This window comes from Haliotis rufescens, unplaced genomic scaffold (genome assembly GCF_023055435.1).
Source record: "Haliotis rufescens isolate VD_foot unplaced genomic scaffold, xgHalRufe1.0.p SCAF_5, whole genome shotgun sequence".
NCBI classification, from domain to species: Eukaryota; Metazoa; Mollusca; class Gastropoda; order Lepetellida; family Haliotidae; genus Haliotis; species Haliotis rufescens.
Window position 1 is genome coordinate 61,267,203 of NW_025964223.1, and position 25,639 is coordinate 61,292,841.

General features: G+C 39.1%; 1 protein-coding gene across 1 annotated transcript in view; it reads left to right on the forward strand.

The window, feature by feature from the left end:
• Positions 1-284: 284 nt before the first annotated feature.
• LOC124143832 (relaxin receptor 2-like) overlaps positions 285-25,639 on the forward strand; it is a 109,907-nt gene continuing 84,552 nt past the window's right edge. The window contains exon 1 of the mRNA XM_046512949.2: positions 285-893. Within this exon, the coding sequence (XP_046368905.1) occupies positions 743-893 (151 nt within the window). The 5' untranslated portion in view covers positions 285-742. The remainder of the gene's footprint in view (positions 894-25,639) is intronic.

Consider the following 25,639-nt stretch of genomic DNA (forward strand, 5'->3'; position numbering starts at 1 on the left):
AGGAATTCGATAAGCCATAGCTATCCAAACCACAAACAGCAATAATATAAGCCAACCAATCGATAGCACATTTCCCTGTGTTTTCAACTGACCCCTCCGTCCATGTGATAGCAGGGTCAATAAACAATAAACCGTCACGCCACGCTCCTTCAAGATGCCCACTTTTCCAAACACCTGCCGGAGTCAAGAACATACAAAGCCACTGGCGCGTTTTCAGAAGTCAGTAAAACTGTTTTGCCGCTGCAACTTGATCTACATCATCAACGTCTACTTGAGGCCGTAACGTGTATGTTGCCTTCAGTATCGTGGGTCTCTCGTATCAAATCTTGTCCTCGTATGCTTAATAGATCGGCCAGTCCACTGATATTTTTAGCCAGCGGCTATTACAGCGAGCTATTTCTACTTCTGTCCCAAACACTTCAAACTCTGTCATTTTGAAACAGAATTCCCCATTTGCTTTGTAACTAACTTTCCGACGGGTTGTAAATCTTATCAGCGGGCGGACTCTCTGGAGAATTTTTAAACAAATTTAGGAAATTGAATCGTGACTTATAAAGATTTGTCACAATTATCCGATGGACAGCAATTTTTCTATTTCAGATAGAGCGGTTCCTATGTGAAAGTTCAGAGGCGTTCTTTTTGCGAAGGTGACAAACAACAGGCCGTGGCATATATCAGGCAGAAAGGATCGTCAGGATGGGATTCAGATCTAAGTGTAGCTTGCTAGCGTTAGCTAGCAGCGATGGACGGCAGTAGGTTCCGAAACTGGGGCCCTAGGAGAAATTTAAATCTGGAAGAATCTGAATACAACGAAGTGATACAGATGAGGAGATATTACACGTGTTCTGTGTTCATTATGGTTACTACTGCCCTGCTCGTCGTAATACTGTGCGGTAAGTCGGCTTTGTTTACTGTACGTTCTCATAGAGAGAAGGTTTTTCTTCTACCTGTTGCTTCACCGTTGTAAGCTGGTGGGGCCTGGCGTTGTGTGGTTGTTGGGATCTTTTTCAACCTGGACCCGTAATACATGTCACAAATCTATGTAATACATGTCACAAATCTGTGTAATACATGTCACAAATCTGTGTTTAGGCTGTGCTGTGTAAACCTTCGTTATTTATGACCATGTGTCACATTGTGTCAAGGGGTTATCATTGGCGTGTTGTATATATGTAACAACTGAAATGTGGTACTCGGTTATTCGATAATGACAAAAAGGAAGATGTTTCGTATTTTTGTCCGAAATCGTTTTGGGAAGAATGAGCAGAGAGTTTCTGTTGATATATATTTTGATATTTTATTGTTTACACCAGCCCTGTCCTTGTCTGTACATAGTGACATGTCAACATATATAACACTTTTCGGGGTTCGTTTTTTTCAGTAATGTCAATACCGAAACAGATGTTGACGTAATTAACACAGAAACGTTCATTTGTCACATGTCGGTTATACGTCTGTTGAGTGTGGATCTAATGTAAAATCAACATTAAAACACATAGTTAAATTACAGTGCAGTGATCGATTGGAGAGAGGGATATGTGTAGGAAGGCATTGGTGATTCGAGAAAGATGACAACATGGTAGGAGGTAAGGGAAGCAGTTGTATGCACTGTTGAATAACGTGACATTGTGACATGAAATAGTTGAGTGTTTTGAGGACCCAGACCGTGACATCTGTCGTAAAGAACCCCATATTCTATCCATCAAGTTGGCGTGTGACCTTTCCCCTCCTGCCTGGAGCAAGTTATGTATGTTCCATAAAAAATATCCTTTAAGGTGAACTTGGGTGAAGGAGACACACATCGATGAATGAAAGTTTCTCGTGTCAACAAGTTGTTTAAGTTCATTATCCTTGACGTCATAGTGACATCAGTGGTGCCTCTAAGATGCCATTTTCTTTCATTTAAACAGTACAAAGAAAAAAAAACAGACAAAAAAGTGTAGAAATGACATTTCCGAACTAGAAATCCCCCACCGTGTGTGAGCGAATGTTATTTCCCGCCGCATCCAGGGACATTCCTGTTATTTCAGTGCGGTCTGTGAATAATTGAGACGGGGCCAGTCAGACCTATATTTGAAAGCATGATCCCTGCCGTCAGGGACAGCCAAACCTTTAGTTGATAGGTACTGTAAGGTGAGACACAGGCAGCCACACATGCAATCCTCATTACTCTGTTAGGATGCCAAAGCATGGAAGTAAGGGGTTAATTCAGGCCCCGGAACCTGCATGGGTTAACGATGAAATCCCTAGGGCCCATGTGGAATTACACGAGTCTCTGAGAAAATACACAAGACTCTTGAGAAATTATTATAATTATAATTACATTGATTTCATTTCTTGCTAATCTTATTTCGTACCAGAAACCTATGATCGTGTGGGTTCAAATCCCTATCGCTCTGATTATGTTTCTATGTTTGTCAGTACCATAATTGCGCTAGTGAAGTTCACCAAGTGGTAAACATCTGAAACCTACTTCACTTATTTTCATTACTCATCAAGCTGACACGTTGTGGAAAAACTGAATTAGTGTTCGAAGCGGCGTTAAATCCAACTTACAGTTGAGCATTCGCAGGGCCAGTGTGCACTGAACTTTTTACGATGGAGGTCTTCAGATTGAGCGTGTGAGCCTTCAGATGAGATGTTTCATACGCGGATATGGTCTGCGAATCAGTTTCAAGATAACCGAATTGATAGTAACGGGTTCAAGTGCATGTCAAGATACTGCTGAAGGAAAACCCAACCACACGTCACAAGCGTTACATATTCTCCAGGTCAGTCCGCCCGTTATTGGTCCAGTCCCAGTGTTCAGTGGTATAGGTTAAACACATCAAGGAAATGAAATATATGATGATGATTGTTATTATTGTATTAAACCCTGGGAAGTATACAACCAAAATTGCATGTTTGGCACTGGAAGGTTTTAATTCACGTTACCATTTCCTTCTACCTGGCACTCGTACACAGCGATTTCATAAACTAGCATGTTTATATTATTACGACACAGTGACGGTTTATAGCCTGTCTTTTCATAGGGGTCGGGCCATCTACTTTCAAGCCATCATAACCCCACATGTTGTGGGACCGCCTCCGTGGTCTAGTGGTAGAGCGTCCGCTGGGAGAGCGGAAGATCCGGGGTTCGATCCCGGCCGTGTCATACCAAAAGACGTTAAAAGATGGTACTTGTTGTTACCCTGTCTGGCGCTCGGCATGAAGGGGCTAAAACAAGGACTGGTCGGCTCGGAGTCAGTATACTGTGTCTGAGTGGGGTATTCATGTTAAACTGCAGCATGGTATCTCAGTGGGCTAGCACTATAAATCGGCATCAGACCGGACTAGTACAAGCATCCACACACACACACGTGCATGCACGTCGCTATATAAGTGCAATAATCTTGGACGCGGCGTAAAACCCCATTTCACCTCACCTCACCTCACATTCGGTGACCTGTATACAGTGAAAAGGACCCCGTACTACCTTGCACGCGTATCCATCAGCTGGGAAAAACAAAAGTAGAAAGGTTCAACGTAGGAAGCCCATTTCTGATGTCCACGTCATATTGAAATAATCAATAATGAAAGTAGAGAGAAGTGTCTTTCCTTAGATACCGAGATGATGACATGTTATCTATGTAGATAATCTCGTGCACAATATACACACGTCAGACAGCACTGACGGTAACGCCTTAATAATGCATCAAACCCGACTGTATGTCGTCTATACGCTAGTAATCTATGTTCGGAGTGTTGAAAACAGAAACACTTTCTCGTTATACAAGTCTCACAAGTATGTTAGAAAGTTCAATTACATTGTGAAAAGTCAGACGTTGCAGTTGAGACGTCACTACTATCCATTTCTACTTTTAGTGATGCCTGGTTGTGACACATGCATGAATACTCCAAAAATCTTGAGGACTTAAATGACACTCCCATCACCAATACCTTTTTTAATGAACAAGAATCAAAACGTCCCTGATCCAAGCAATGATGTTCACATTAATGAGTGCTATATTGATGTTTACCTGAGATCTAACCAGAAGATCTGTACTTTTTGAATCCAAGCTGACAAGCCATAATATTGTCAACATATCCTAGAAACCCAACGTACCAAATAACATGTAAAATTATGTTACAACTAAAATAGCAAAACATGAAACCACCAAATTATGGGATTTTGAAACTATGAACTCTATACCAAAGCCACCGTTTGGGCAGGTGAACGATGGACATGCCTTTGCATGTGTTTGTGACGGGTTTCTGGGAAAGGACAAGATACGCTATATTTTCGCTAACACCTGGTATCATCACTATTTGATAGTGATTCATAAACACATGCTCATGACAGTCGGAATCGAACAATGTATGGAGATTTCTTATGATTATGCAAAAGATTTGTGTGGCTGTTGTCGTACACTAGCGTCTTTAGATTTAGTTAAATTCGTTATTATGTTAATCCGCATGACGCAGTATGCTTAGCTGTGATATTGTAGAAATGGGCTAACGTTCGCTAATTGTCTTGAGTTTATAGTAAATTCCTGACTAATTACCCCTGTTGATAGCCCCTGAGGGGTTAATGACCGCTGAAACCGGAGACTCGACGTCTGTGTGTGCTTGAATGTAAAAGCCAGGGCCCACGTTACTGGATATCGAGCTGGTAGAATAAGCGAAACGACCTATTTGATAGTTCTACTATTGATAACGGTTGACCGGTTACCACAAGTGGGCGTTCTGGTGGGCGTAGGTTTTACTGCGATTTGTTTCAGAATGAGGTTTCGAATCGTGGTTGATAATTTCCTAAAAAAACCAAAATCTACAACATATTACAACCATGTTGTGATATTTTGTGGCAATGTTAAAATGAATGGACACATATTTCTAAATGTTCCTTCCGATGATAACCGCTTCGGAGGAGTATAGATCGTCGGCTTGACGTGTGTTTGAGCATAGCGACATGCAACCTCCACAGTGTTTGTCATCTGTAACTTTATTTGTTATTCAAACTTTTTTTCCGGAAACGAAGGTACTGATGTACTGCTTCGATTTAAATGATTAAATGTGTGTGATAGCTGATTAAATAGAAGGCTGCTGGATAGCTAAAATTAGAAGGCAATTTCCAACACAGATATTCTTATACGAATGTGTCTTCCATTGCAACAGAGTACGTGGTCAATTATGAAATGGACGATTACCATGACGGCTGCAGAAACTAGTGTCTGTTATGTATGAATTACACACTAGAGAACTCAAACATACATCTGAAGCCTGTATAACACTACAGCTATCAGAAATAATCGTACATTATATTAATAATATCGTGCAATTTTCATTGTTCTTATTTTGTTGTCATTATGTAGACAAAATGAAAATAAAACATTAATTTAATATAGTTAGGGCTTATTTGTATTAATATTCCGATGATACGAAATTGCTACATGAAAATTTAATTTTAATATTAGCAATGTACAATTTCCAAAGGCTTTTCATCCACAATGCTAAACCTGATAAAATAGGTTTTATTTACGTTTTGTGAGGCATTAAATTAATCAAATTTGGTTCACGGTTATAAATGATCATGTGGAAATATCACGTGTTTATAGAGATGTAATCCACGTGTTGTTTTCATATCATGTTATTATCAGCCTATGCAATACGATGAAACTGATGTAACTCGTAACTGATGTATTCCTCACCATATATTCTTTCATCAGGTTAATCTTGTCAGTCCTACACAAGATAAGGCATATCATATGTACCGATATCGGGGCTAGACAGACAGTGAAGGAGGTTGATGTACAGATATTTGTGTAGCGGGACTCATGTATTAGCGGTGTGCGGTAGTATTGCTTTCCTGAGTTATTCACAATGTTCGCCACAAACAGAACGAGAGTCTCAGTAGCGAAACTACCGTTCGCAACAACAAAATGAATCATTTCTCTGCAACCACGATATGGGATACCTTCTCCAGCATGTTCATCACTCCAATTACAAGAACTTCCATACCCAACATGTCTGCAGAAACCGTTGTTAGAATGCTCCTCATCTAAACTGTCCGTCAGTACCTTGATAAGGAATCTTTATTCTACAAGGCCATCCTTTCTATTACACATGCTCGTTATTTGATTGATCTCGAAGTATAACCTCATCAAAATTGTCCGCCTCCATCATGATAGGGAATCCTTATCCTGTATGTGCATCATTCCAACTCCGCTGCGACAGAGACCTCCAACATATATGAACAAGAGAGTCTTTATCCAAACAGCAAACCAGAGACAATCAAGGCTTCTTTAGGGATTTCTCATGCAACATGTTCATCATTCCAAGTCCGCAGCGACAGAGACCTCCAACATATATGAACAAGAGAGTCATTATTCAGACAGCCAACCAGAAACAATAAAGGCTTCTTCAGGGATTTCTCATGCAACATGTTCATCATTCCAGTAACAAGAGTTTCCCATTCAGCAGGTCTACCATCAGAAGAGCTCCCTGATGTCCATAGCAATCATAAGACGGTTTCTATATCCGAACTGTAAGCAACAGCCACGGGAACAGATTCTTTATAACAAAATGTCGACAGAGAAACTAGATATGAAGTCATCTGCCTGCTCTAATTCTTCATTCCGTCATGAATTGCAGATGTGAAGATAGTAAATGTTTTTTTTATTTTTCCATAAGCCCATCTGCTCATTGTGTCTTTCGAGGTATTTAATAATGCAGGTATTTATTGTGGTATGGTTTCTTCCTTAAATCTTCGGCATCTGTTATCGTTTGTTACAATTCACTTCATTAATACAACCATAACTCTCAGATTAATAATGTTCAGTCAGGTCAGTGGGAATACTTCCATAATAACTTAATACAAGATATGAAGTAGCTCAGCCTCTTAAGACCAATCCAACAGAAAGCCACGATTAAGTTCCTCTCAACTTGCGTTTATCGACAGATGGCTCGGAGAAGTGCCACTACATGACTTCTCCCTTCTCGAGGGTTGAATACGGCATTAGAAAAACTAAAAAATCGAATCGATAACAGTCGCTTTTCTCCCAAAACCACTTCAGCCATGAGCTTTGCAACTCATTAAAGAAATGACATTTTAATGACTCCACTTCCCCAACTGACAACCGTCGATAACAATGCAAATCCGCCACCTTTGTATCGTACAGGTTCATATACTATTTTGAAAAAGTAGATAAGAAGTTAACATATTTATTTAAGGAGTGTGGACATATTTGTATATTCGACATGTGTTTTGCCGTCTGAATTAAACAAATGACTTCCATAATAACTTACAACAAGATATATATAAAGTAGCGGAGCCTTGTTAATAAGACCAATGCAACAGAAAGCCATAATGCTTAAGTTCCCTCAATTTGATTTTATCGACAGATGGATATAAAAAGTGCTATCACATGATGTCCCCCTTCATCGAGGGTTAAATACAGAATTAAAAAACGAACGCATAGTTGATAACTCTCGCTTTTTCTCCTCAATCCCGTTTCCGCCATGAGCTCCTGTTTCATTCTTTCTGTAAAAAATGACGTTTTAATTACATCAGTTTCAAGAGTGTCAACCATCGGTAACAATGCGGATCCGCCACCTTTGTAACGCCAAGTTGTCTTTATGATTTATAAGAAACATTCGTTTATCAAAAGGTAAGAGAATTCTTTACTACGATTACATATCTTTAAAGCGGTGTGTAATTATATGTCCGTCAGTTTTTACGACATGGAGATATGTTTTTTCCGGACCCATGAAGATCCGGGGTAGAATAGGTCTTCAGCAACCCATGCTTGTCGTAAAAGGCGACTAACGGGATCGGGTGGTGAGTCTCGCTGACTTGGTTGATGCATGTCATTGATCCCAGTGGCGTGGATCGATGCTCATGATATTAATCATTGGCTTGTCTGGTCCAGACTCGATTATTTACAGACCGCCGTCATATAGCTGGAATATTGCTGAGTGCGCGTTAAACAACAAACCAAAGAAACAAAAATCAACAACATGTTTTTTCGTCTGAACTACACACTGCTGACACTTGGATGTCATGATATTCCAGAGGGATTAACCAATATAATTTTGTAAGGCTTGAAACACGGTTGTCCGAAACCCGACGGCTGTAAGGTGCCTGAATCGATTTCACCTGCGCAATAGCTCTCTAGGACGTCTTAATCCGTAATACCAGAGATAAGTCTAGCGAAGATAGGTTTCATGCTTCGTTTGTAGCTAATTAAGAAGGAAGAAGTAGGTGGCTTTTTCACTCACCCGATCGCTATAACCGATCCCGTCCCATATCTAACGCATTTGTGCTGTGATACGTGTACTACATATGTGTCAGCCGTGGTATTGCCTTAGCCTGGAGCGTTGTTTATATAGACGATATATCGTTCCTTGTTACTGCAGGTGGCTGTTTGCTCTAGCTATAGGAACATTATTTACTATGACTAGAACTATGTATCCACGTGGGATAAGTGTTTGTTTATTTGTTGTTTAACGCTGCACTCGGCAATATTTCAGCTATATAACGGCGTTCTGTAAATAATCTAGTCTGGACCAGACAATCCAGTGATTGACATCATGAGCATCGATCCACGCAATTGGAATACGATGACATTCATCAACCGAGTCAGCGAGCCTGACCACCCGATCCCGTTAGTCACCTTTTACGTCAAGTATGGGTTGATGAAGACCTAATCCACCCCGGGTCTTCACGGCTCTCGTGGGATAACTGCTACAACGGAGATGGGATCGCCTAGTTGTTGATTGTTTTACCTGTCACACCGACTTTCAAGGTTCAAATCCCAATATGGATATAACATTGTGAAGATATATTGTGTCCATCGCCTTGTGTTTCTTGTCATATGTCTTTGCAATGATGCTTTGTGTCCACGTTAATGGAACTGAGGTACTTTTAGTTTATTTGATCGTGATTGATTATATATCCAAGTTTGGGAGGGTTCACATAATGAGGCAGTGGGTTGCTGAAGTGTTTTTATCTTCATTTGTCACATCGACCGTGGTCTAATTCCACACATTGCATAGTGAAGCTATTTGTGTGTCATCAAGGTGTGTATAAAGTCAACAGTAATTGTTACTTGAATTACACAGAGACACTGTCTGTTTCACACCTTGTATGTCTAAAACTAGACGTGTTAAAATGCTGGTTGATTATTCAACGTCAATACATTACAAAAGCTCTTATCAGTGACTGGATAACATGGCTCGCAAATTAGCTCTTCGTATTTTTTGTATGCGGGGCTGAATTGAAGACAAAAGAGAGACATCTCAGTCCAAGTTTTTGATTCATGCCCCGCAGGTTAAAGTATATTAAGGATGTTCGCTAAAATAGGCACGTTTCAGATGCTTTAATATTGGATCTAACTTTCTAATTGATTAAAGAAGGGGGCTAGTGTATTCCATTGCGCCAGACGCGTGTATCATATAGCCTAGACCAAACTCACACTTCACTGAGAGACCATATTGGGAAATCACTCACTATTGTGTAATAGTTTTATGCAATATTATAAGTAACAGTATGTAACCTTTTGACATATTTTAAGCACATAGGTATAAAAGGTCCATCTAAAGGAAAACAATCATTTCCTAAGGCTAGTGTGCAGTGTTTTTTATGAAAGGATAAGTGTGTTTACGTACTTCCCTCAATTTCAGAGACTTTCAGCTGATAGCATCCTACAGTTCTATGACGTCATGCACCTATGTCACAATGAAGTAGTAACGTCATTGCTTAAAACAATGTTGCGGCGCCATACTAACATTCCCTTTTGCCGGAAGCAATTTGCGTTCGGTCGAAAAATTGTAATAAGTTCACTTTTTTGAATGACATATAACCTTCATTCTTTGATGAATTGAATTGGAATCCATGGTTCTCGGATATACCGCTTCATCTTAGCGGGGGCGGTGATGTCGCCACGTGGTACGCTCGTCATGCCGAAGACCCGGGTTCGATTCCCCCACATGGGTACAGTGTGTGAAGCGATAAACAGACTTGTAATATGTCGTGATTCACTCGATTCACTACGTTGGTTGGTTGGTTGGTTGTTTTACGCCGCACTCAGCAATATTCCAGCTATATGACAGCGGTCTGCAAATAATCGAGTCTGGACCAGACAATCCAGTGATTGATCTCATGAGCATCGATCCGCGCAATTGGGATCGATGACATGCTTCAACCAAGTCAGCGAGCCTGACCATCCGATCCCGTTAGTCGCCTCTTACGACAAGCATAGTCGCCTTTTACGGCAAGCATGGGTTGCTGAAGACCTATTCTACCCCAGATCTCCACGGATTCACTACGGTTAGAGTGGCGCACCGATCACAAAACCATACCAGCAAACAATAATAATGATGACGACAACAACAACAATAATGACTGACTCCCTGGGAAGTATAAAACTGCTTGATTGGCGCTTGAAAGTTTTCGTTCACATAACTACTTCATCCTGCCTGGTACCCATACGCTGCAAGGTGAACAGAACCTGTCCATTCAGTGTGTGTCAGGCCATCTAGTCTCTTAATCCTGCCTGGTACCCATACGCTGCATGGTGAACAGAACCTGTCCATTCAGTGTGTGTGAGGCCATATAGTCTCTTCATCCTGCCTGGTACCCATACGCTGCAAGGTGAACAGAACTGTCCGTCCAGTGTGTGTCGGGCCATCTAGTCTATAGCTTGTTTATCCTCACATGCAGTGACCATTAACACGACCGCGCTCTGCTATGCCCACGTGTGTACGTGTACGCGTGTGCAGCATCAGCTGTGTAAAAAGAACATCAATAGAAAAGTAAAAAGGTGTGAATAAAATGTTTGAAAGTCCCTCTCCTTAAAAACCGAGATGTTATCTATATACAGAGATACTCTGAGAACGCGTGCACTTGATACATACTGAACACCTCAGATGCCTCTGGCCGTACCGATCTAATACATCAAACCTGACGGTATGTGTCTTCCATACATTAGAAATGTGACAGGATAGAAATCCATGTTCGAGGTACTGAACACAGAAATCTCACTCGTCATAATACAACACATATCAGAAGTTTTTTTGAAGATGCAATTACATGAACATTGTGAAAAGTCAGGTGTTAGCTTAGAGGCGTGATATTTTGTATTCTTTCTACCAGGGAGTCAAAATAGAACCTTTTTGAATAGTCTCCTGGTTTTACTTTGTATTATCTGCGTCAAAATTGAAGTCTCCTAAAGTCTGGATGAGTTCAATGACAAACCTAACACCAATACGTTTTGACAGTGATTCACTGACACTTGCTTATGAAGTACTGTAAACAGCTTTATTTCTGCGCCGTTAAAATATTGCGAATACCGAGCAAAGACAATAATACTGCGACGAGATATTTTTGCGAGTTGCCGTGTAGTAGTATAGGTAATGGGGTTTCTGCCGCAACTCCACTGGAGCAGGATTCATATACCTATACTGCTACTACAGGAGGAATTTTTTATGCCAAAATGATGATGCGATTTAATGATAGTCATAAGATTAAGTTAAATTGGCTCTAGCTCACCAATACCTGGGGACCAATCATTGCTTCTATTAGTATAAAAATGATGATGTGATTCAACGAAAGTCGTTTTAAAAGAAATATCAATATTAATTAATAATGGATAAAATTTACTATAGCCCACGAGGATATTGGAAAGGTGTAGGAGCAATAAAAAAATTAGCCACCGCGGCTAAGGTATCTCAAGATGTGGCCAAGGATTGGTCAAGAAGGCGTCTTTTTCTTGTTCGACATCCCTGATTTCGGCACCCCTACAATATTTTTTTCCACTAGAGCAATAGGATGTGTCCAAAGCATACAACTGTGCCCAACAAATTTCCAATTGAACATTTGTGTCCAACTACAGTATAGAACAAAAATGGAAGAAGCGAAATATACAACTATGGAGAGCATGGGAATACGCGCAGAAATGTCTATATTCCAACATATACTAGTGGAGAATGCATACGAAGACAACTTGCTACCAGATATATCCAAGGTAGACTATTTGGAAGGAAATCTGGGTAGAACACATCTAGAATCTTTGGATGGCCTGCCAACATTTGTAGACGATATGTATGTATTTGGCTATCTAGAAGAAAACGATATAGTATCTCTACGGGGATCTGTGTCTTGTACAACTGGAGAAAGTGGATCTGCAAAACGTATACTACAAGAAATACAAATAGCAACGCAGAAAGTATACGGATGTCGCGTGCATGCTACTATTGCAAATACAATTTCCTATATAGGAGGCTCTGGGAGCAAAATACGAGACACAATACAACGAATACAAAAACAAACAGAATACAAAGCAAAGAAAAAATGGATGGAAAGATTTTCCAACGAAGAACCCAAAGGTATATTTGTATGCAAAATAGATGTCTCCGAGTTGTCCCTAGAGGAAACACAAAAAGGGTTGGATGCACTACACACGCAACTATATTCCTTTGGATACGAGATATATTCCATAGACTATACTAGAGACTTTTCTGGTGTACTAGATAGGAAAAAACTAGTGGAATACCTACAAAGCGAGGGATACTTTCTACAAGGTATACAATACGATTGTGGAGAAAGAGAAGGAACAATTCTAGACAATACAGCGTGTGTAGGAGAACATGTATGTACTTGGGTATACAGTAGGGACAATAGAACATTTTCCGCGAAGATATACAACAAAGTTGTTTCCAATTTCGAAGCGGGGGACGTTCGGAATCCAATAGGAGCACATCTTTGCGAATATGTAGATTGTCCAAATAGACACCTACGAAAAACATTTTTGCATCCAGACGTACAGAAAAGAGGTTGTTCTCGAATAGAAGTATCTGTGTATGCACCAGACGAAGACATAGGACCTTGGGTTGTAGACGAAATTCTAGAGTTGGTATCCCCCAAAGAAGAACCACTATTTCTCGAACAACCACCAGAAAACCAATGGAGAAACTTGGCAAAGAAATTGGATAGATGTTGTATAGCCGCCTCTAGACCTCTTGGGAAGATATTTGTAGCATGGTATGCACACACAAAAACTAGGAGAATAGCAGGGATACATATACATCCGAAAAAAGAGACAGTAGAAGATACGAAGAAATGGGAAAGAGCAGTAGAATTTGCAATTGGAGACTTTGGGTTTCGCGCTTGTCCAATATTTCGTATAGACATCCTATCTTCCACAAACGAAGGTGTAGAGTTTGGACCACTTCGATGCTATACAAAAGCAAAGGATTCCAAAACTATTCTTGCGCCATCCAAACAACCAACAAAAATATCCAAGGCAGATACAAACCCTTCCATGCTTCTCCCAAGCACAGAACACATAGAATGGATATTCCGGAAAAACAAATCCCAGAGAATAGGAAAAGAAGTTTCCCAATTCCAAGCAATAGAAATGGAAACCAAAAGACAAATATCCACTCTTTCCAGATCCACTAGAGAACAAAGATTGCAAGACATAGAAGACTGGTTGGATAGGAATCTATGGAAAGAAAATATTGCAAAAATACACGAACAAAGAATACAAAAAGAAAAGGAGGAAAGGAAAAAGAGAGAACAAGAAATAGAAGAAATACAAAAAACATACAAGAATATAGAAGAATATAGAACTGCATCTACAGATACCAAAAATATTGTAGAACAAAATTTGGGAAGCTGGTGTAGAAAGGTGTCCGAATTTTCGGGAAAAACTATTTCTATACTCGGATGGAAAGGAGAACGTGTTGTAGCTAGATGTATCGAAAATATCGAAAATGTAGATGTATATTGTTTTCCCGCTATTTGGCAAACAAAAAGACTGCGAAAGATACTAGAATTGCTAGAAACAGCTGCACAACACACAAAACCGGATAGATATGGAAAGTCTATGTATTGGATCCCAATGGTAGAAGGAGACGAATTGTCTTTGCACGTGGAAGAAACAAAAATGTTCTACAACAACGAGAACAAAAAAATAGAATACAATCCACTAGTTGTAGAAAAAACACCAAACCAAGAACTACTAGCAGCAAATACAAAGATAGACAAATTCGAAGAAGAAGTGGAATATTCTTCCATACAATATATAGAAAAAGCGCCAGCATGGAAAGAATGTACAAAAGCATTGGATTTGGAAGGAGAATATACATGTAGAAAATTTGCCAAAGGTATATTTCGAGGATTGGAAAGGACTATTCTGTTTCTACAAACAACAGATGGATCGGAAATTCCAGTATATGGAACATTTTTGCAAGAAGAAGTTGCAAAATTGGATCCCTTGGATACATATACAGCACCAATACTATGCAAAATAGGGAAAGAAAAGAGAACAATACATAGGAAGAAAGATAGATTGGTATCTATATCTGCAAAACACTAGTACGCAAACATACCACAAGGCAAAACAAGTCTAGAGTGCCCTATTCTATTTGTAGCAATATACAACTTTCCTCCATATTTTTCCCTACCCCAAACTTTCTCTTCCTCTCCTTCTCCAAGGTATCCATCTATTTCCCATCCCCCTTCTCCAAAAGGATGCTTTCTATTTTTCTCTATGTATTCTTTTGCAGTATATACATGTTTGGCATTTCCAAAATCGTATTTCTTCCAATCTTCTACACAAAATCTTCTGGGCATACCATTTTCTTGGACATATTCCATCGTTGTTTCTATACTATACTATATATAGCATATATCCAAATGGAAAATCTATAGCATTCGAAAAGCATCCTGTTTTGTGGGAGGGTCCTGCGGTGGAACAATGGGAGCTTCCTTTTTTCTCCGTAGCTTCCATAGTACAACAATTGGAAGGAGAATATATCCCGCCATATTTGTGTATTTGGCAAACCATTGCGCTTTCTGTACATTCTTTTCCAAGGACTCTACTCCTTCTTCTATATCCTCCAATTCTTCTTTCTCCTTCGCAATATTGTTTCGTATATCCAACAATACTCTATATATATCTCCCAATATATCTTATATTTTGCTATATTTTTGCTATATTTTGCTATATTTTGCTACAAGCATTTGCTTGCTTTTCCTAGGTACAGGATTCTTGGTGCGTGGAATTTCTATGTATAGGATTCCTATTGGAGACAAGATATCGTAGAATATGTATACGATGCCGCGAAAGAAAATCTATCCGAAGAAGAAATTCGTGCCCTTCGTGGGAGCATCTCCGTGGAGGATGCGAAAAGAAAATATAGTATTGGAGCTGGGAGGTTGTATAGAATATGGAAAAACTCGGAGAACCCTGTAGAAAGCACGACACAGGTGGAACCATACAACCCTATAGAGCGTGTGTCTCCCGAAGATATATTGGGAGATATATATAGAGTATTGTTGGATATACGAAACAATATTGCGAAGGAGAAAGAAGAATTGGAGGATATAGAAGAAGAAGTAGAGTCCTTGGAAAAGAATGTACAGAAAGCGCAATGGTTTGCCAAATACACAAATATGGCGGGATATATTCTCCTTCCAATTGTTGTACTATGGAAGCTACGGAGAAAAAAGGAAGCTCCCATTGTTCCACCGCAGGACCCTCCCACAAAACAGGATGCTTTTCGAATGCTATAGATTTTCCATTTGGATATATGCTATATATAGTATAGTATAGAAACAACGATGGAATATGTCCAAGAAAATGGTATGCCCAGAAGATTTTGTGTAGAAGATTGGAAGAAATACGATTTTGGAAATGCCAAACATGTATATACTGCAAAAGAATACATAGAGAAAAATAGAAAGCATCCTTGTGGAGAAGGGGGATGGGAAATAGATGGATACCTTGGAGAAGGAGAGGAAGAGAAAGTTTGGGGTAGGGAAAAATATGGAGGAAAGTTGTATATTGCTACAAATAGAATAGGGCACTCTAGACTTGTTTTGCCTTGTGGTATGTTTGCATACTAGTGTTTTGCAGATATAGATACCAATCTATCTTTCTTCCTATGTATTGTTCTCTTTTCTCTTCCTATTTTGCATAGTATTGGTGCTGTATATGTATCCAAGGGATCCAATTTTGCAACTTCTTCTTGCAAAAATGTTCCATATACTGGAATTTCCGATCCATCTGTTGTTTGTAGAAACAGAATAGTCCTTTCCAATCCTCGAAATATACCTTTGGCAAATTTTCTACATGTATATTCTCCTTCCAAATCCAATGCTTTTGTACATTCTTTCCATGCTGGCGCTTTTTCTATATATTGTATGGAAGAATATTCCACTTCTTCTTCGAATTTGTCTATCTTTGTATTTGCTGCTAGTAGTTCTTGGTTTGGTGTTTTTTCTACAACTAGTGGATTGTATTCTATTTTTTTGTTCTCGTTGTTGTAGAACATTTTTGTTTCTTCCACGTGCAAAGACAATTCGTCTCCTTCTACCATTGGGATCCATTACATAGACTTTCCATATCTATCCGGTTTTGTGTGTTGTGCAGCTGTTTCTAGCAATTCTAGTATCTTTCGCAGTCTTTTTGTTTGCCAAATAGCGGGAAAACAATATACATCTACATTTTCGATATTTTCGATACATCTAGCTACAACACGTTCTCCTTTCCATCCGAGTATAGAAATAGTTTTTCCCGAAAATTCGGACACCTTTCTACACCAGCTTCCCAAATTTTGTTCTACAATATTTTTGGTATCTGTAGATGCAGTTCTATATTCTTCTATATTCTTGTATGTTTTTTGTATTTCTTCTATTTCTTGTTCTCTCTTTTTCCTTTCCTCCTTTTCTTTTTGTATTCTTTGTTCGTGTATTTTTGCAATATTTTCTTTCCATAGATTCCTATCCAACCAGTCTTCTATGTCTTGCAATCTTTGTTCTCTAGTGGATCTGGAAAGAGTGGATATTTGTCTTTTGGTTTCCATTTCTATTGCTTGGAATTGGGAAACTTCTTTTCCTATTCTCTGGGATTTGTTTTTCCGGAATATCCATTCTATGTGTTCTGAGCTTGGGAGAAGCATGGAAGGGTTTGTATCTGCCTTGGATATTTTTGTTGGTTGTTTGGATGGCGCAAGAATAGTTTTGGAATCCTTTGCTTTTGTATAGCATCGAAGTGGTCCAAACTCTACACCTTCGTTTGTGGAAGATAGGATGTCTATACGAAATATTGGACAAGCGCGAAACCCAAAGTCTCCAATTGCAAATTCTACTGCTCTTTCCCATTTCTTCGTATCTTCTACTGTCTCTTTTTTCGGATGTATATGTATCCCTGCTATTCTCCTAGTTTTTGTGTGTGCATACCATGCTACAAATATCTTCCCAAGAGGTCTAGAGGCGGCTATACAACATCTATCCAATTTCTTTGCCAAGTTTCTCCATTGGTTTTCTGGTGGTTGTTCGAGAAATAGTGGTTCTTCTTTGGGGGATACCAACTCTAGAATTTCGTCTACAACCCAAGGTCCTATGTCTTCGTCTGGTGCATACACAGATACTTCTATTCGAGAACAACCTCTTTTCTGTACGTCTGGATGCAAAAATGTTTTTCGTAGGTGTCTATTTGGACAATCTACATATTCGCAAAGATGTGCTCCTATTGGATTCCGAACGTCCCCCGCTTCGAAATTGGAAACAACTTTGTTGTATATCTTCGCGGAAAATGTTCTATTGTCCCTACTGTATACCCAAGTACATACATGTTCTCCTACACACGCTGTATTGTCTAGAATTGTTCCTTCTCTTTCTCCACAATCGTATTGTATACCTTGTAGAAAGTATCCCTCGCTTTGTAGGTATTCCACTAGTTTTTTCCTATCTAGTACACCAGAAAAGTCTCTAGTATAGTCTATGGAATATATCTCGTATCCAAAGGAATATAGTTGCGTGTGTAGTGCATCCAACCCTTTTTGTGTTTCCTCTAGGGACAACTCGGAGACATCTATTTTGCATACAAATATACCTTTGGGTTCTTCGTTGGAAAATCTTTCCATCCATTTTTTCTTTGCTTTGTATTCTGTTTGTTTTTGTATTCGTTGTATTGTGTCTCGTATTTTGCTCCCAGAGCCTCCTATATAGGAAATTGTATTTGCAATAGTAGCATGCACGCGACATCCGTATACTTTCTGCGTTGCTATTTGTATTTCTTGTAGTATACGTTTTGCAGATCCACTTTCTCCAGTTGTACAAGACACAGATCCCCGTAGAGATACTATATCGTTTTCTTCTAGATAGCCAAATACATACATATCGTCTACAAATGTTGGCAGGCCATCCAAAGATTCTAGATGTGTTCTACCCAGATTTCCTTCCAAATAGTCTACCTTGGATACATCTGGTAGCAAGTTGTCTTCGTATGCATTCTCCACTAGTATATGTTGGAATATAGACATTTCTGCGCGTATTCCCATGCTCTCCATAGTTGTATATTTCGCTTCTTCCATTTTTGTTCTATACTGTAGTTGGACACAAATGTTCAATTGGAAATTTGTTGGGCACAGTTGTATGCTTTGGACACATCCTATTGCTCTAGTGGAAAAAAATATTGTAGGGGTGCCGAAATCAGGGATGTCGAACAAGAAAAAGACGCCTTCTTGACCAATCCTTGGCCACATCTTGAGATACCTTAGCCGCGGTGGCTAATTTTTTTATTGCTCCTACACCTTTCCAATATCCTCGTGGGCTATAGTAAATTTTATCCATTATTAATTAATATTGATATTTCTTTAAAACGACTTTCGTTGAATCACATCATCATTTTTATACTAATAGAAGCAATGATTGGTCCCCAGGTATTGGTGAGCTAGAGCCAATTTAACTTAATCTTATGACTATCATTAAATCGCATCATCATTTTGGCATAAAAAAATCCTCCTGTAGTAGCAGTATAGGTATATGAATCCTGCTCCAGTGGAGTTGCGGCAGAACCCCCATTACCTATACTACTCGTGTTGAGATGACCCCTCGATTACCAAACAATAGACAGCTTCTCTCCGAAGCTAGTTAATCTGAGTTGGCCGGAAAGTTGACCAGTGTCATGAAACCGATTCACGCAAGATGGCTTGTTTCCTGTGTGGACAAAATTGCAAAGGACACTGACGCAATCAAGCCAGGTTGGAAGAAGGCAGGATTACTGTGAGGAAACAGTGACACTAATTGGTCTGTTTACACTGTCATTTGTGATGTATTGTGTGACCATTCTGCATTCATTTGCATTCACTTATAGAGTAACTTGTGGTTCTGGTTGATTATTTCAACATTTGATAACGTGTTGCAATGAATAAAGTATGTATGTATTATTTATACTTATTTTTGCGTTTTTAATTTTTGCGATTGAGTCTCGTTCGCAAAACTCGCAATAATAAAACGGTCGCAAAAAATTCCCTGTTTACAGTAGTCGGAATCGTACGATGGACTTTGCTTTTCGTGGTTCGTGGTGATGTTTTATGATTATAGAAAGTCTTCTTGTCGCTTATGTTTAATGAACATGACTCACAACATTCACGAGAGTTCTACGTACGTCAACCTGAAATCTAACATTATTTAAAGTCACAGAAAAGATCTATACTTCATACCGTGGCTTTCTTGCATTAAAACCAAACACGGAAACATATGATACAAGTCAAAAAGGGGAATTATATCTGACAACGTGTAACGCTCTATAAAATATCTTCGGAAAAAGAGCATGGTCGATTTTACCTCTAACGTTGTGAAATTTAGACACCAAAGGCTGCAGCTGAATGGTGAGTGAGTGAGTGAGTGAGTGAGTGAGTTGGGTTTGGCGATGCTTTTAACAATATTCCAGTTATAACACGGCGTTTCAGCTAAATGTGGGAGGAAAGCCCGAAGTGATGCATGTCCTAGAGGTTTACCACTTCGGAGAAACCCACGAACACGGGTATGGTGCTGACAAACCTAGAAACATAATCGGGGCGAACCGGAATTCGAACCCACAATCATAGGTTTCTGGCGTGCCCAAGGGACGCAACTCTGCTCAGCGAATCGAGGCGCCTTAGACGACTGGGCCACCCGTGCCCCCTGGAGCTGAATGGCGGTTTCACTGGTCTCTTTTATTTCTTGTTCCGGTTGGTAAATCAGGGCCGTTATTGAATATCACATCTTTGATGTACCTGTAGCTTAGAGTTAAACTTCGTGCCCAAATTCCCGATGCTTTATTAACCAATCCAAAATGAAATTCCGATTCGTATGCATAAAAGACATCACCATCGACGGGAGAACAAATGGTTCCCAGGGGGATGTCTGCCATTGGTATAAATGTTCTATCGCCAAATTTCACACCAATGTTATCTATGAGGAAATCCAACTTTGCACATCGTGTTTTCTCAATGGACTTCAAATGTGATTTGCTTCCATTTTTGACAAATTGTCCTGAACCTTTGAAGATAGAAATGCTAGTATATTTATGGTCGACACGCTCAGGGACTAATGTCCCATGGATCAAGGAACGGATGTTTTGCTTAATCGTCTCGTGTGGGATTCTGGTATAGAAAGATGAAAAGTCAAAAGTTGTTTTCTGCGATTTACAAAAGCTCAAGCAGATCCTTTTAGGTTTTCAAATCTATATATATGTTATTTCTTCCACTTGCAAATTGTCCCATATTCTTTAAAAAAATATAAAGAAAACCCTTTCTTCTTTGTATGAAAGAATATGGTTAAGCGTTGAGACAGTGATTTGGTGATACATTTTTGTTGGACCCTGCAATATATATCTCTTTGTCTCGATGTTTATAGATCCTTGGAATCCAGTACAAAAGAGGAATGGACATGTCTTCAGGTTGTAGGATCTTCAGTTAACAAAAAGTCATCCTCTTCTTTATACCTAGGCCACAGACCAAAGGTCCAATAGTTATTACAACATGGACATCACGGGTATTCATGGTCCCCGAGGTTTTATAATACACATTTCTTCGCTGACAAATTCTGAAATTACATTGCCTTTAAATATGATATACACACTTAGGTAGGTTAAACAAAATACGCGGACGTGTGTCCTGCAACATGCCCATCCATGTGATCATATTGGGAAATATATATGTGACCAACCATGAGATAAGGGACCTTATGGGAGAAAAATCACATTTTGAATTCTTATCGTGTTTTAATCTACAGTATCTCAGGACCACAAAAGTACAATTCATAAGCTTCAATTCCTATTTATTATAGAGATACATGGCTGAAAACATTTGGACTCATTTTCTGCAAGATCCCACTTTCCGACTTATAAGTGTTTATGTAAAGATTGCAGTTTATAGATATAATATCTGATTATTTGAAAGAAGACATGTATGCCGAAATGTTATTAAATGTTTTTATTACATTACGAACTAACGAGAGACAAATAAGATTTTTGTAGTCCGCACACATGGCTATTTTTTACATGTATATATGTATACATTAAACGTCTTTCCTTATGACGTCACAGCACCCACTAGGAATTGTATCATACCACCCATAAGGTCCCTTTGCCACCAGTTGGTCACATATACATTTTGGTAAATACCGTTCTCTGATCAATTCATGTATGTATATAGGACATAATATTAAAGCGCACCGGCCTTATATGTGGCATTATTTGACATGTCACTTACATAAGTTTTTAAACAATTATTGTAGGCATGCTTCCATGTAATGTTTATGTTATATCTGTGCGCGATCTTCTAGGCCATGTTTGAATAAATGACGAAGGTTAATATTTTTTATTGTCTATAGAGAAGTCACCTTCGTTTATGTGACCAATGGGGTGGAAGCAGTATGATGAGCCTTGGCAGCCACTAGTAGTGGTGTGTACCCTGACAACTCCATGTTCTGCAACATATTCCTATACTTGAACAGCTTGCATGCAATGGTGTTCGTATTGAAAATGAAAGTGGTTCCTGAAATTTGAAATACTGTTGGGCATTTAGGGAAACTGATTTTTTTCTGAGAATCTTTCTATTTCTGGAACATGCGGCCTTTTTCTGATTTTCTGGTTTGGCCAAACGTTTCAAAGCAATATCAAGAACTATCCTCTCTAGTCGATAACGTGGACTCAAAGCTGTTTGGATAACCATCCATTAGCAAACGTTGCTGACGCAGAGTATGGTCTTGTTTGTTCTGTATGCAGACGAAATGGTTGTTGAAGGAGGGGCAATAAATCCTCCAAATCAACTGTATAATTTGTCCTTTGTCCTTTCTTATGACCATAGCTGAGGTCGTGTCTTTGGGATGCCAGAAACAGTCTCAATAGAGCTCGTTGATAAGAAAGAGTGCCAACGTTTTATATTTTGTCACATTACATCCATATATGGCATTGCTGTACACAAGAGTCAAATCATATAATTTTCCCTCGACATCGTATAACGTCGACTGTATTTCGGGCTATTCGATGAAAGTTTTTCTCTAATATCCTGGTGGTCGTGCCAAGGATTGAGTGATTTTCAAACCTGAAATGTTGGTAGACACAAATGGAAATATTTCTGTCGCTGCCTGATCTATGCTGGCTGACTCTTGATAATTTCTTCATTCAAGTCATAGATGCCATTTTAGTTAAACGTGGTAAGTCTTCAAAAGGTTTTTACAACATGTTTTAGATATGAAGACAGATTGTATTTAGGATCAATGATCAAAATAGGACAAGGTTTGCAATGTTTTGTTTGACATGAAAAAATACTGCATGAGTTCGAAAGCTAAAAATATTCTCCCGCTTATTTGAGCAGTTTTTGGTGATGCCAGTAAAGAATCATTGTTTTTGAATACTAGTAGTAGTTGCCTTACGTAGGTGAAAGAATAGGCTGACGTTATCTAATGTTCTTGACTTTCTGGCAAATTCCTGATTCCTGGGGTCAATGACCAGTGAACAGGAGACTCGGCGTCTGTGCGCAGTTCACTGTAAAGCCAAGTTCCTCGTTACTGGACATCGAGTTGGCAGAATGAGTGAAAGGACCTATTCAATAGTTTCACTACCAATAACAGTTGACTGGCTGTCATCCGTGGGCGTTCTCATGTGCGTAGGTATAATTGCGAATTGTTTCAGAATGAGGTTTTGAGTCGTGTTTCATAATTCTAAACAAAAGCAAATCCATAATTTACAATTATGTATGTTACAACCATGTTTATCAAGCCTACATATTTCGTGGTGATATTTTGAAACAATGTTAAAACGAATAGACACATGATGCTTAGAATATATTACAATCCATTGCGTGGTGTCCGAGGAGTGCAGCACATCGGTATGACGTGTTTGGAAGGATGGTGACATACAACCTCTACCAGCTTGTGCTATGTACATTTTTGTAAACTATTTACATGAAAAAGGTGGTAGACCACGGACGATTACCATGACGCCAACAGAAACTAGTGTCTATTTTATATAAGAATCACAAATAGGAGAACTCAAATATACACCAGAGATGATGAGTTGAAATGGGCTTTGACGTCACGTTTAAGATTATGTCAATCTTATAGCGACACGCGTGCGTGCGTGCGTGCGTGCGTGCGTTTGTGTATGTGTGTATGTGTGTGTATGAGTAAGTGATTGCTTGTACAATTCCGGAGTGTTTTTGGTTATATAGTACTAGTCAACTGAGATACCATTCCACAGTTTAATTTGAATGTCCCTAGTTTACGCCTAGCAACAAGCAGGCTAACTGTTATCATCGAACCACCGACCTTTCGCCTTCCGGGCGGAGGAGATATTCCCAAAACAACACCAGAAGCCTGTGACGACGCTCCAACTATCAGAAAGAATTGACGCAATATTGTATTTGTTTCCAAAAGGATTTTTTACGTAGTCTATGGTAGACATAAAACACGATATTTATATTTCGAAAATCTTATATTATTGATATTCCGACTTAACGTATGTTACGTGAGCTAATCTTAATTCTGAAGTAATGTAAACTGAGCTAGGTTAGTCACAGGGACTACGACTATGTTCTATTTCAGTTTGTCGCCAGACTAGAAACTGATAAAATTAATGAATTTCGAGTCTCGACTATGATTGATCATCTGAAAATATCACTTGTATAGACAAATGTAATCCTCTGCCTGTTTTCATGTCATGCTTTTATCATCCAATCCAATAATTGGTCTATACCTCACCGCATTTTCCCTCATCCCAGGTTAATCTTTCCAGTTCCTACACAGGATAAGGCAAATTGAATGTACTGATATCAAGGCAAGACAGCGAAGGAGGCTGATAACTGATGCACAGGTATTTGTGTTGCCGGAGTCATGTATTAGCAGTATCCTGTAGCATTGCTTTCCTGAGTTGTTCACAATGTTCGCCCCAAACATAATTAGAGTCTCAGAAGCGTAACTACCCTCCGCAACAACAAAAATAATCATTTCACTACAACCACGATATGGGATTCCTTCTCCAGCATGTTCGTCACTCCAACGACAATGGTAACGATAAAATACGAGCTTACCTTTCCTAATGTCCATAGCAATCACATCGTTATCCGAACTATGGGGACAGTTTCCTTATCCAAAATATCCCCAATGCAGTCAATGAGAGAAACTAGATACAGGGTCATCTTCTTGCTCTCATTTTTCATTCCTCAATAAATTGCTGCTGTGGCGATAAGTAAATAGCCAAATATTCTTTTCAAAACCGCATCCATTCATTCTGTTATTCGAGGTATTAGATATGCATCATTCATTTTCATATGGTTTATTCATAAACTCTGCATCTATTGCATCTTCTATAGCGTATTCAGCAGTGACCATTCACTTCATTCATGCAGCCTTTACTCTCAGATTAATAATGTCGAGTCACGTCAGTGGGAATACAACCACCATCTGACTTCAATAAAAACTTTCAACAAGATATGAAGTAGCTGAGCCTCTTTAATAAGACCAATGCAACATAAAGCCATAATGCTTAAGTTTCCTCAACTTGCTTTAATCGACAGATGGATATAAGAAGTGCTATCACATGATGTCCCTCTTCTTGAGGGTATAAATTCAGCATTAAAAAAACCCAACGAATAATTGATAACTCTCGCTTTTTCTCCTCAATCCCGTTTCCGCGATGAGCTCCTGTTTCATTCGTTCTATAAAAAATGACGTTTTAATTACATCAGTTTCAAGAGTGACAACCATCGGTAACAAAGCGGATCCGCCACCTTTGTAACGCCAAGGTTTCTTTATGATTTATAAGAAACATTCGTTATTCAAAAAGTAAGAGAATTCTCTTCTACGCTTACATATTCATCTTTAAAGCACTGTGTAATAATATGTATATCAGTTTTTACAATATGGAGACGTGTTTTTCCGTCTGAACTACACTCTGGTGACATCTCGGGTCATGTTATTTCGGGGGGATTCACCAACATAATTTGTAAGGCTTGAAACACGGTTGTCTGAACGCGTGGGCGATTTTACCTGCAAAATAGCTCCCTCTTCCTTCGGGCGCCTTATCAAGTAAAATTGGAGATAAATCTTGCGAAAATCATTCTTTGCTTCGTTTGTAGCTAATCACGAATGATGAAATAGTTTTTTTCCACTCACACAATTGCTCTAATGTCATTATCTTTGAGATTCTTATAGACTTTTAAGGAAACTATGTCTAGTCTCATATCTAAAGTTTAACGTATTTATGATGTGATACGTGCACTGAATATGTCAACCGTGGTATTTATTGCCTTTGCCTGTAGCGTTGTGATGGGATAGGTTTTTCTCAGTTTCTGCAGGTGGCTGTTTGCTCCAGCTGTAGGAGCA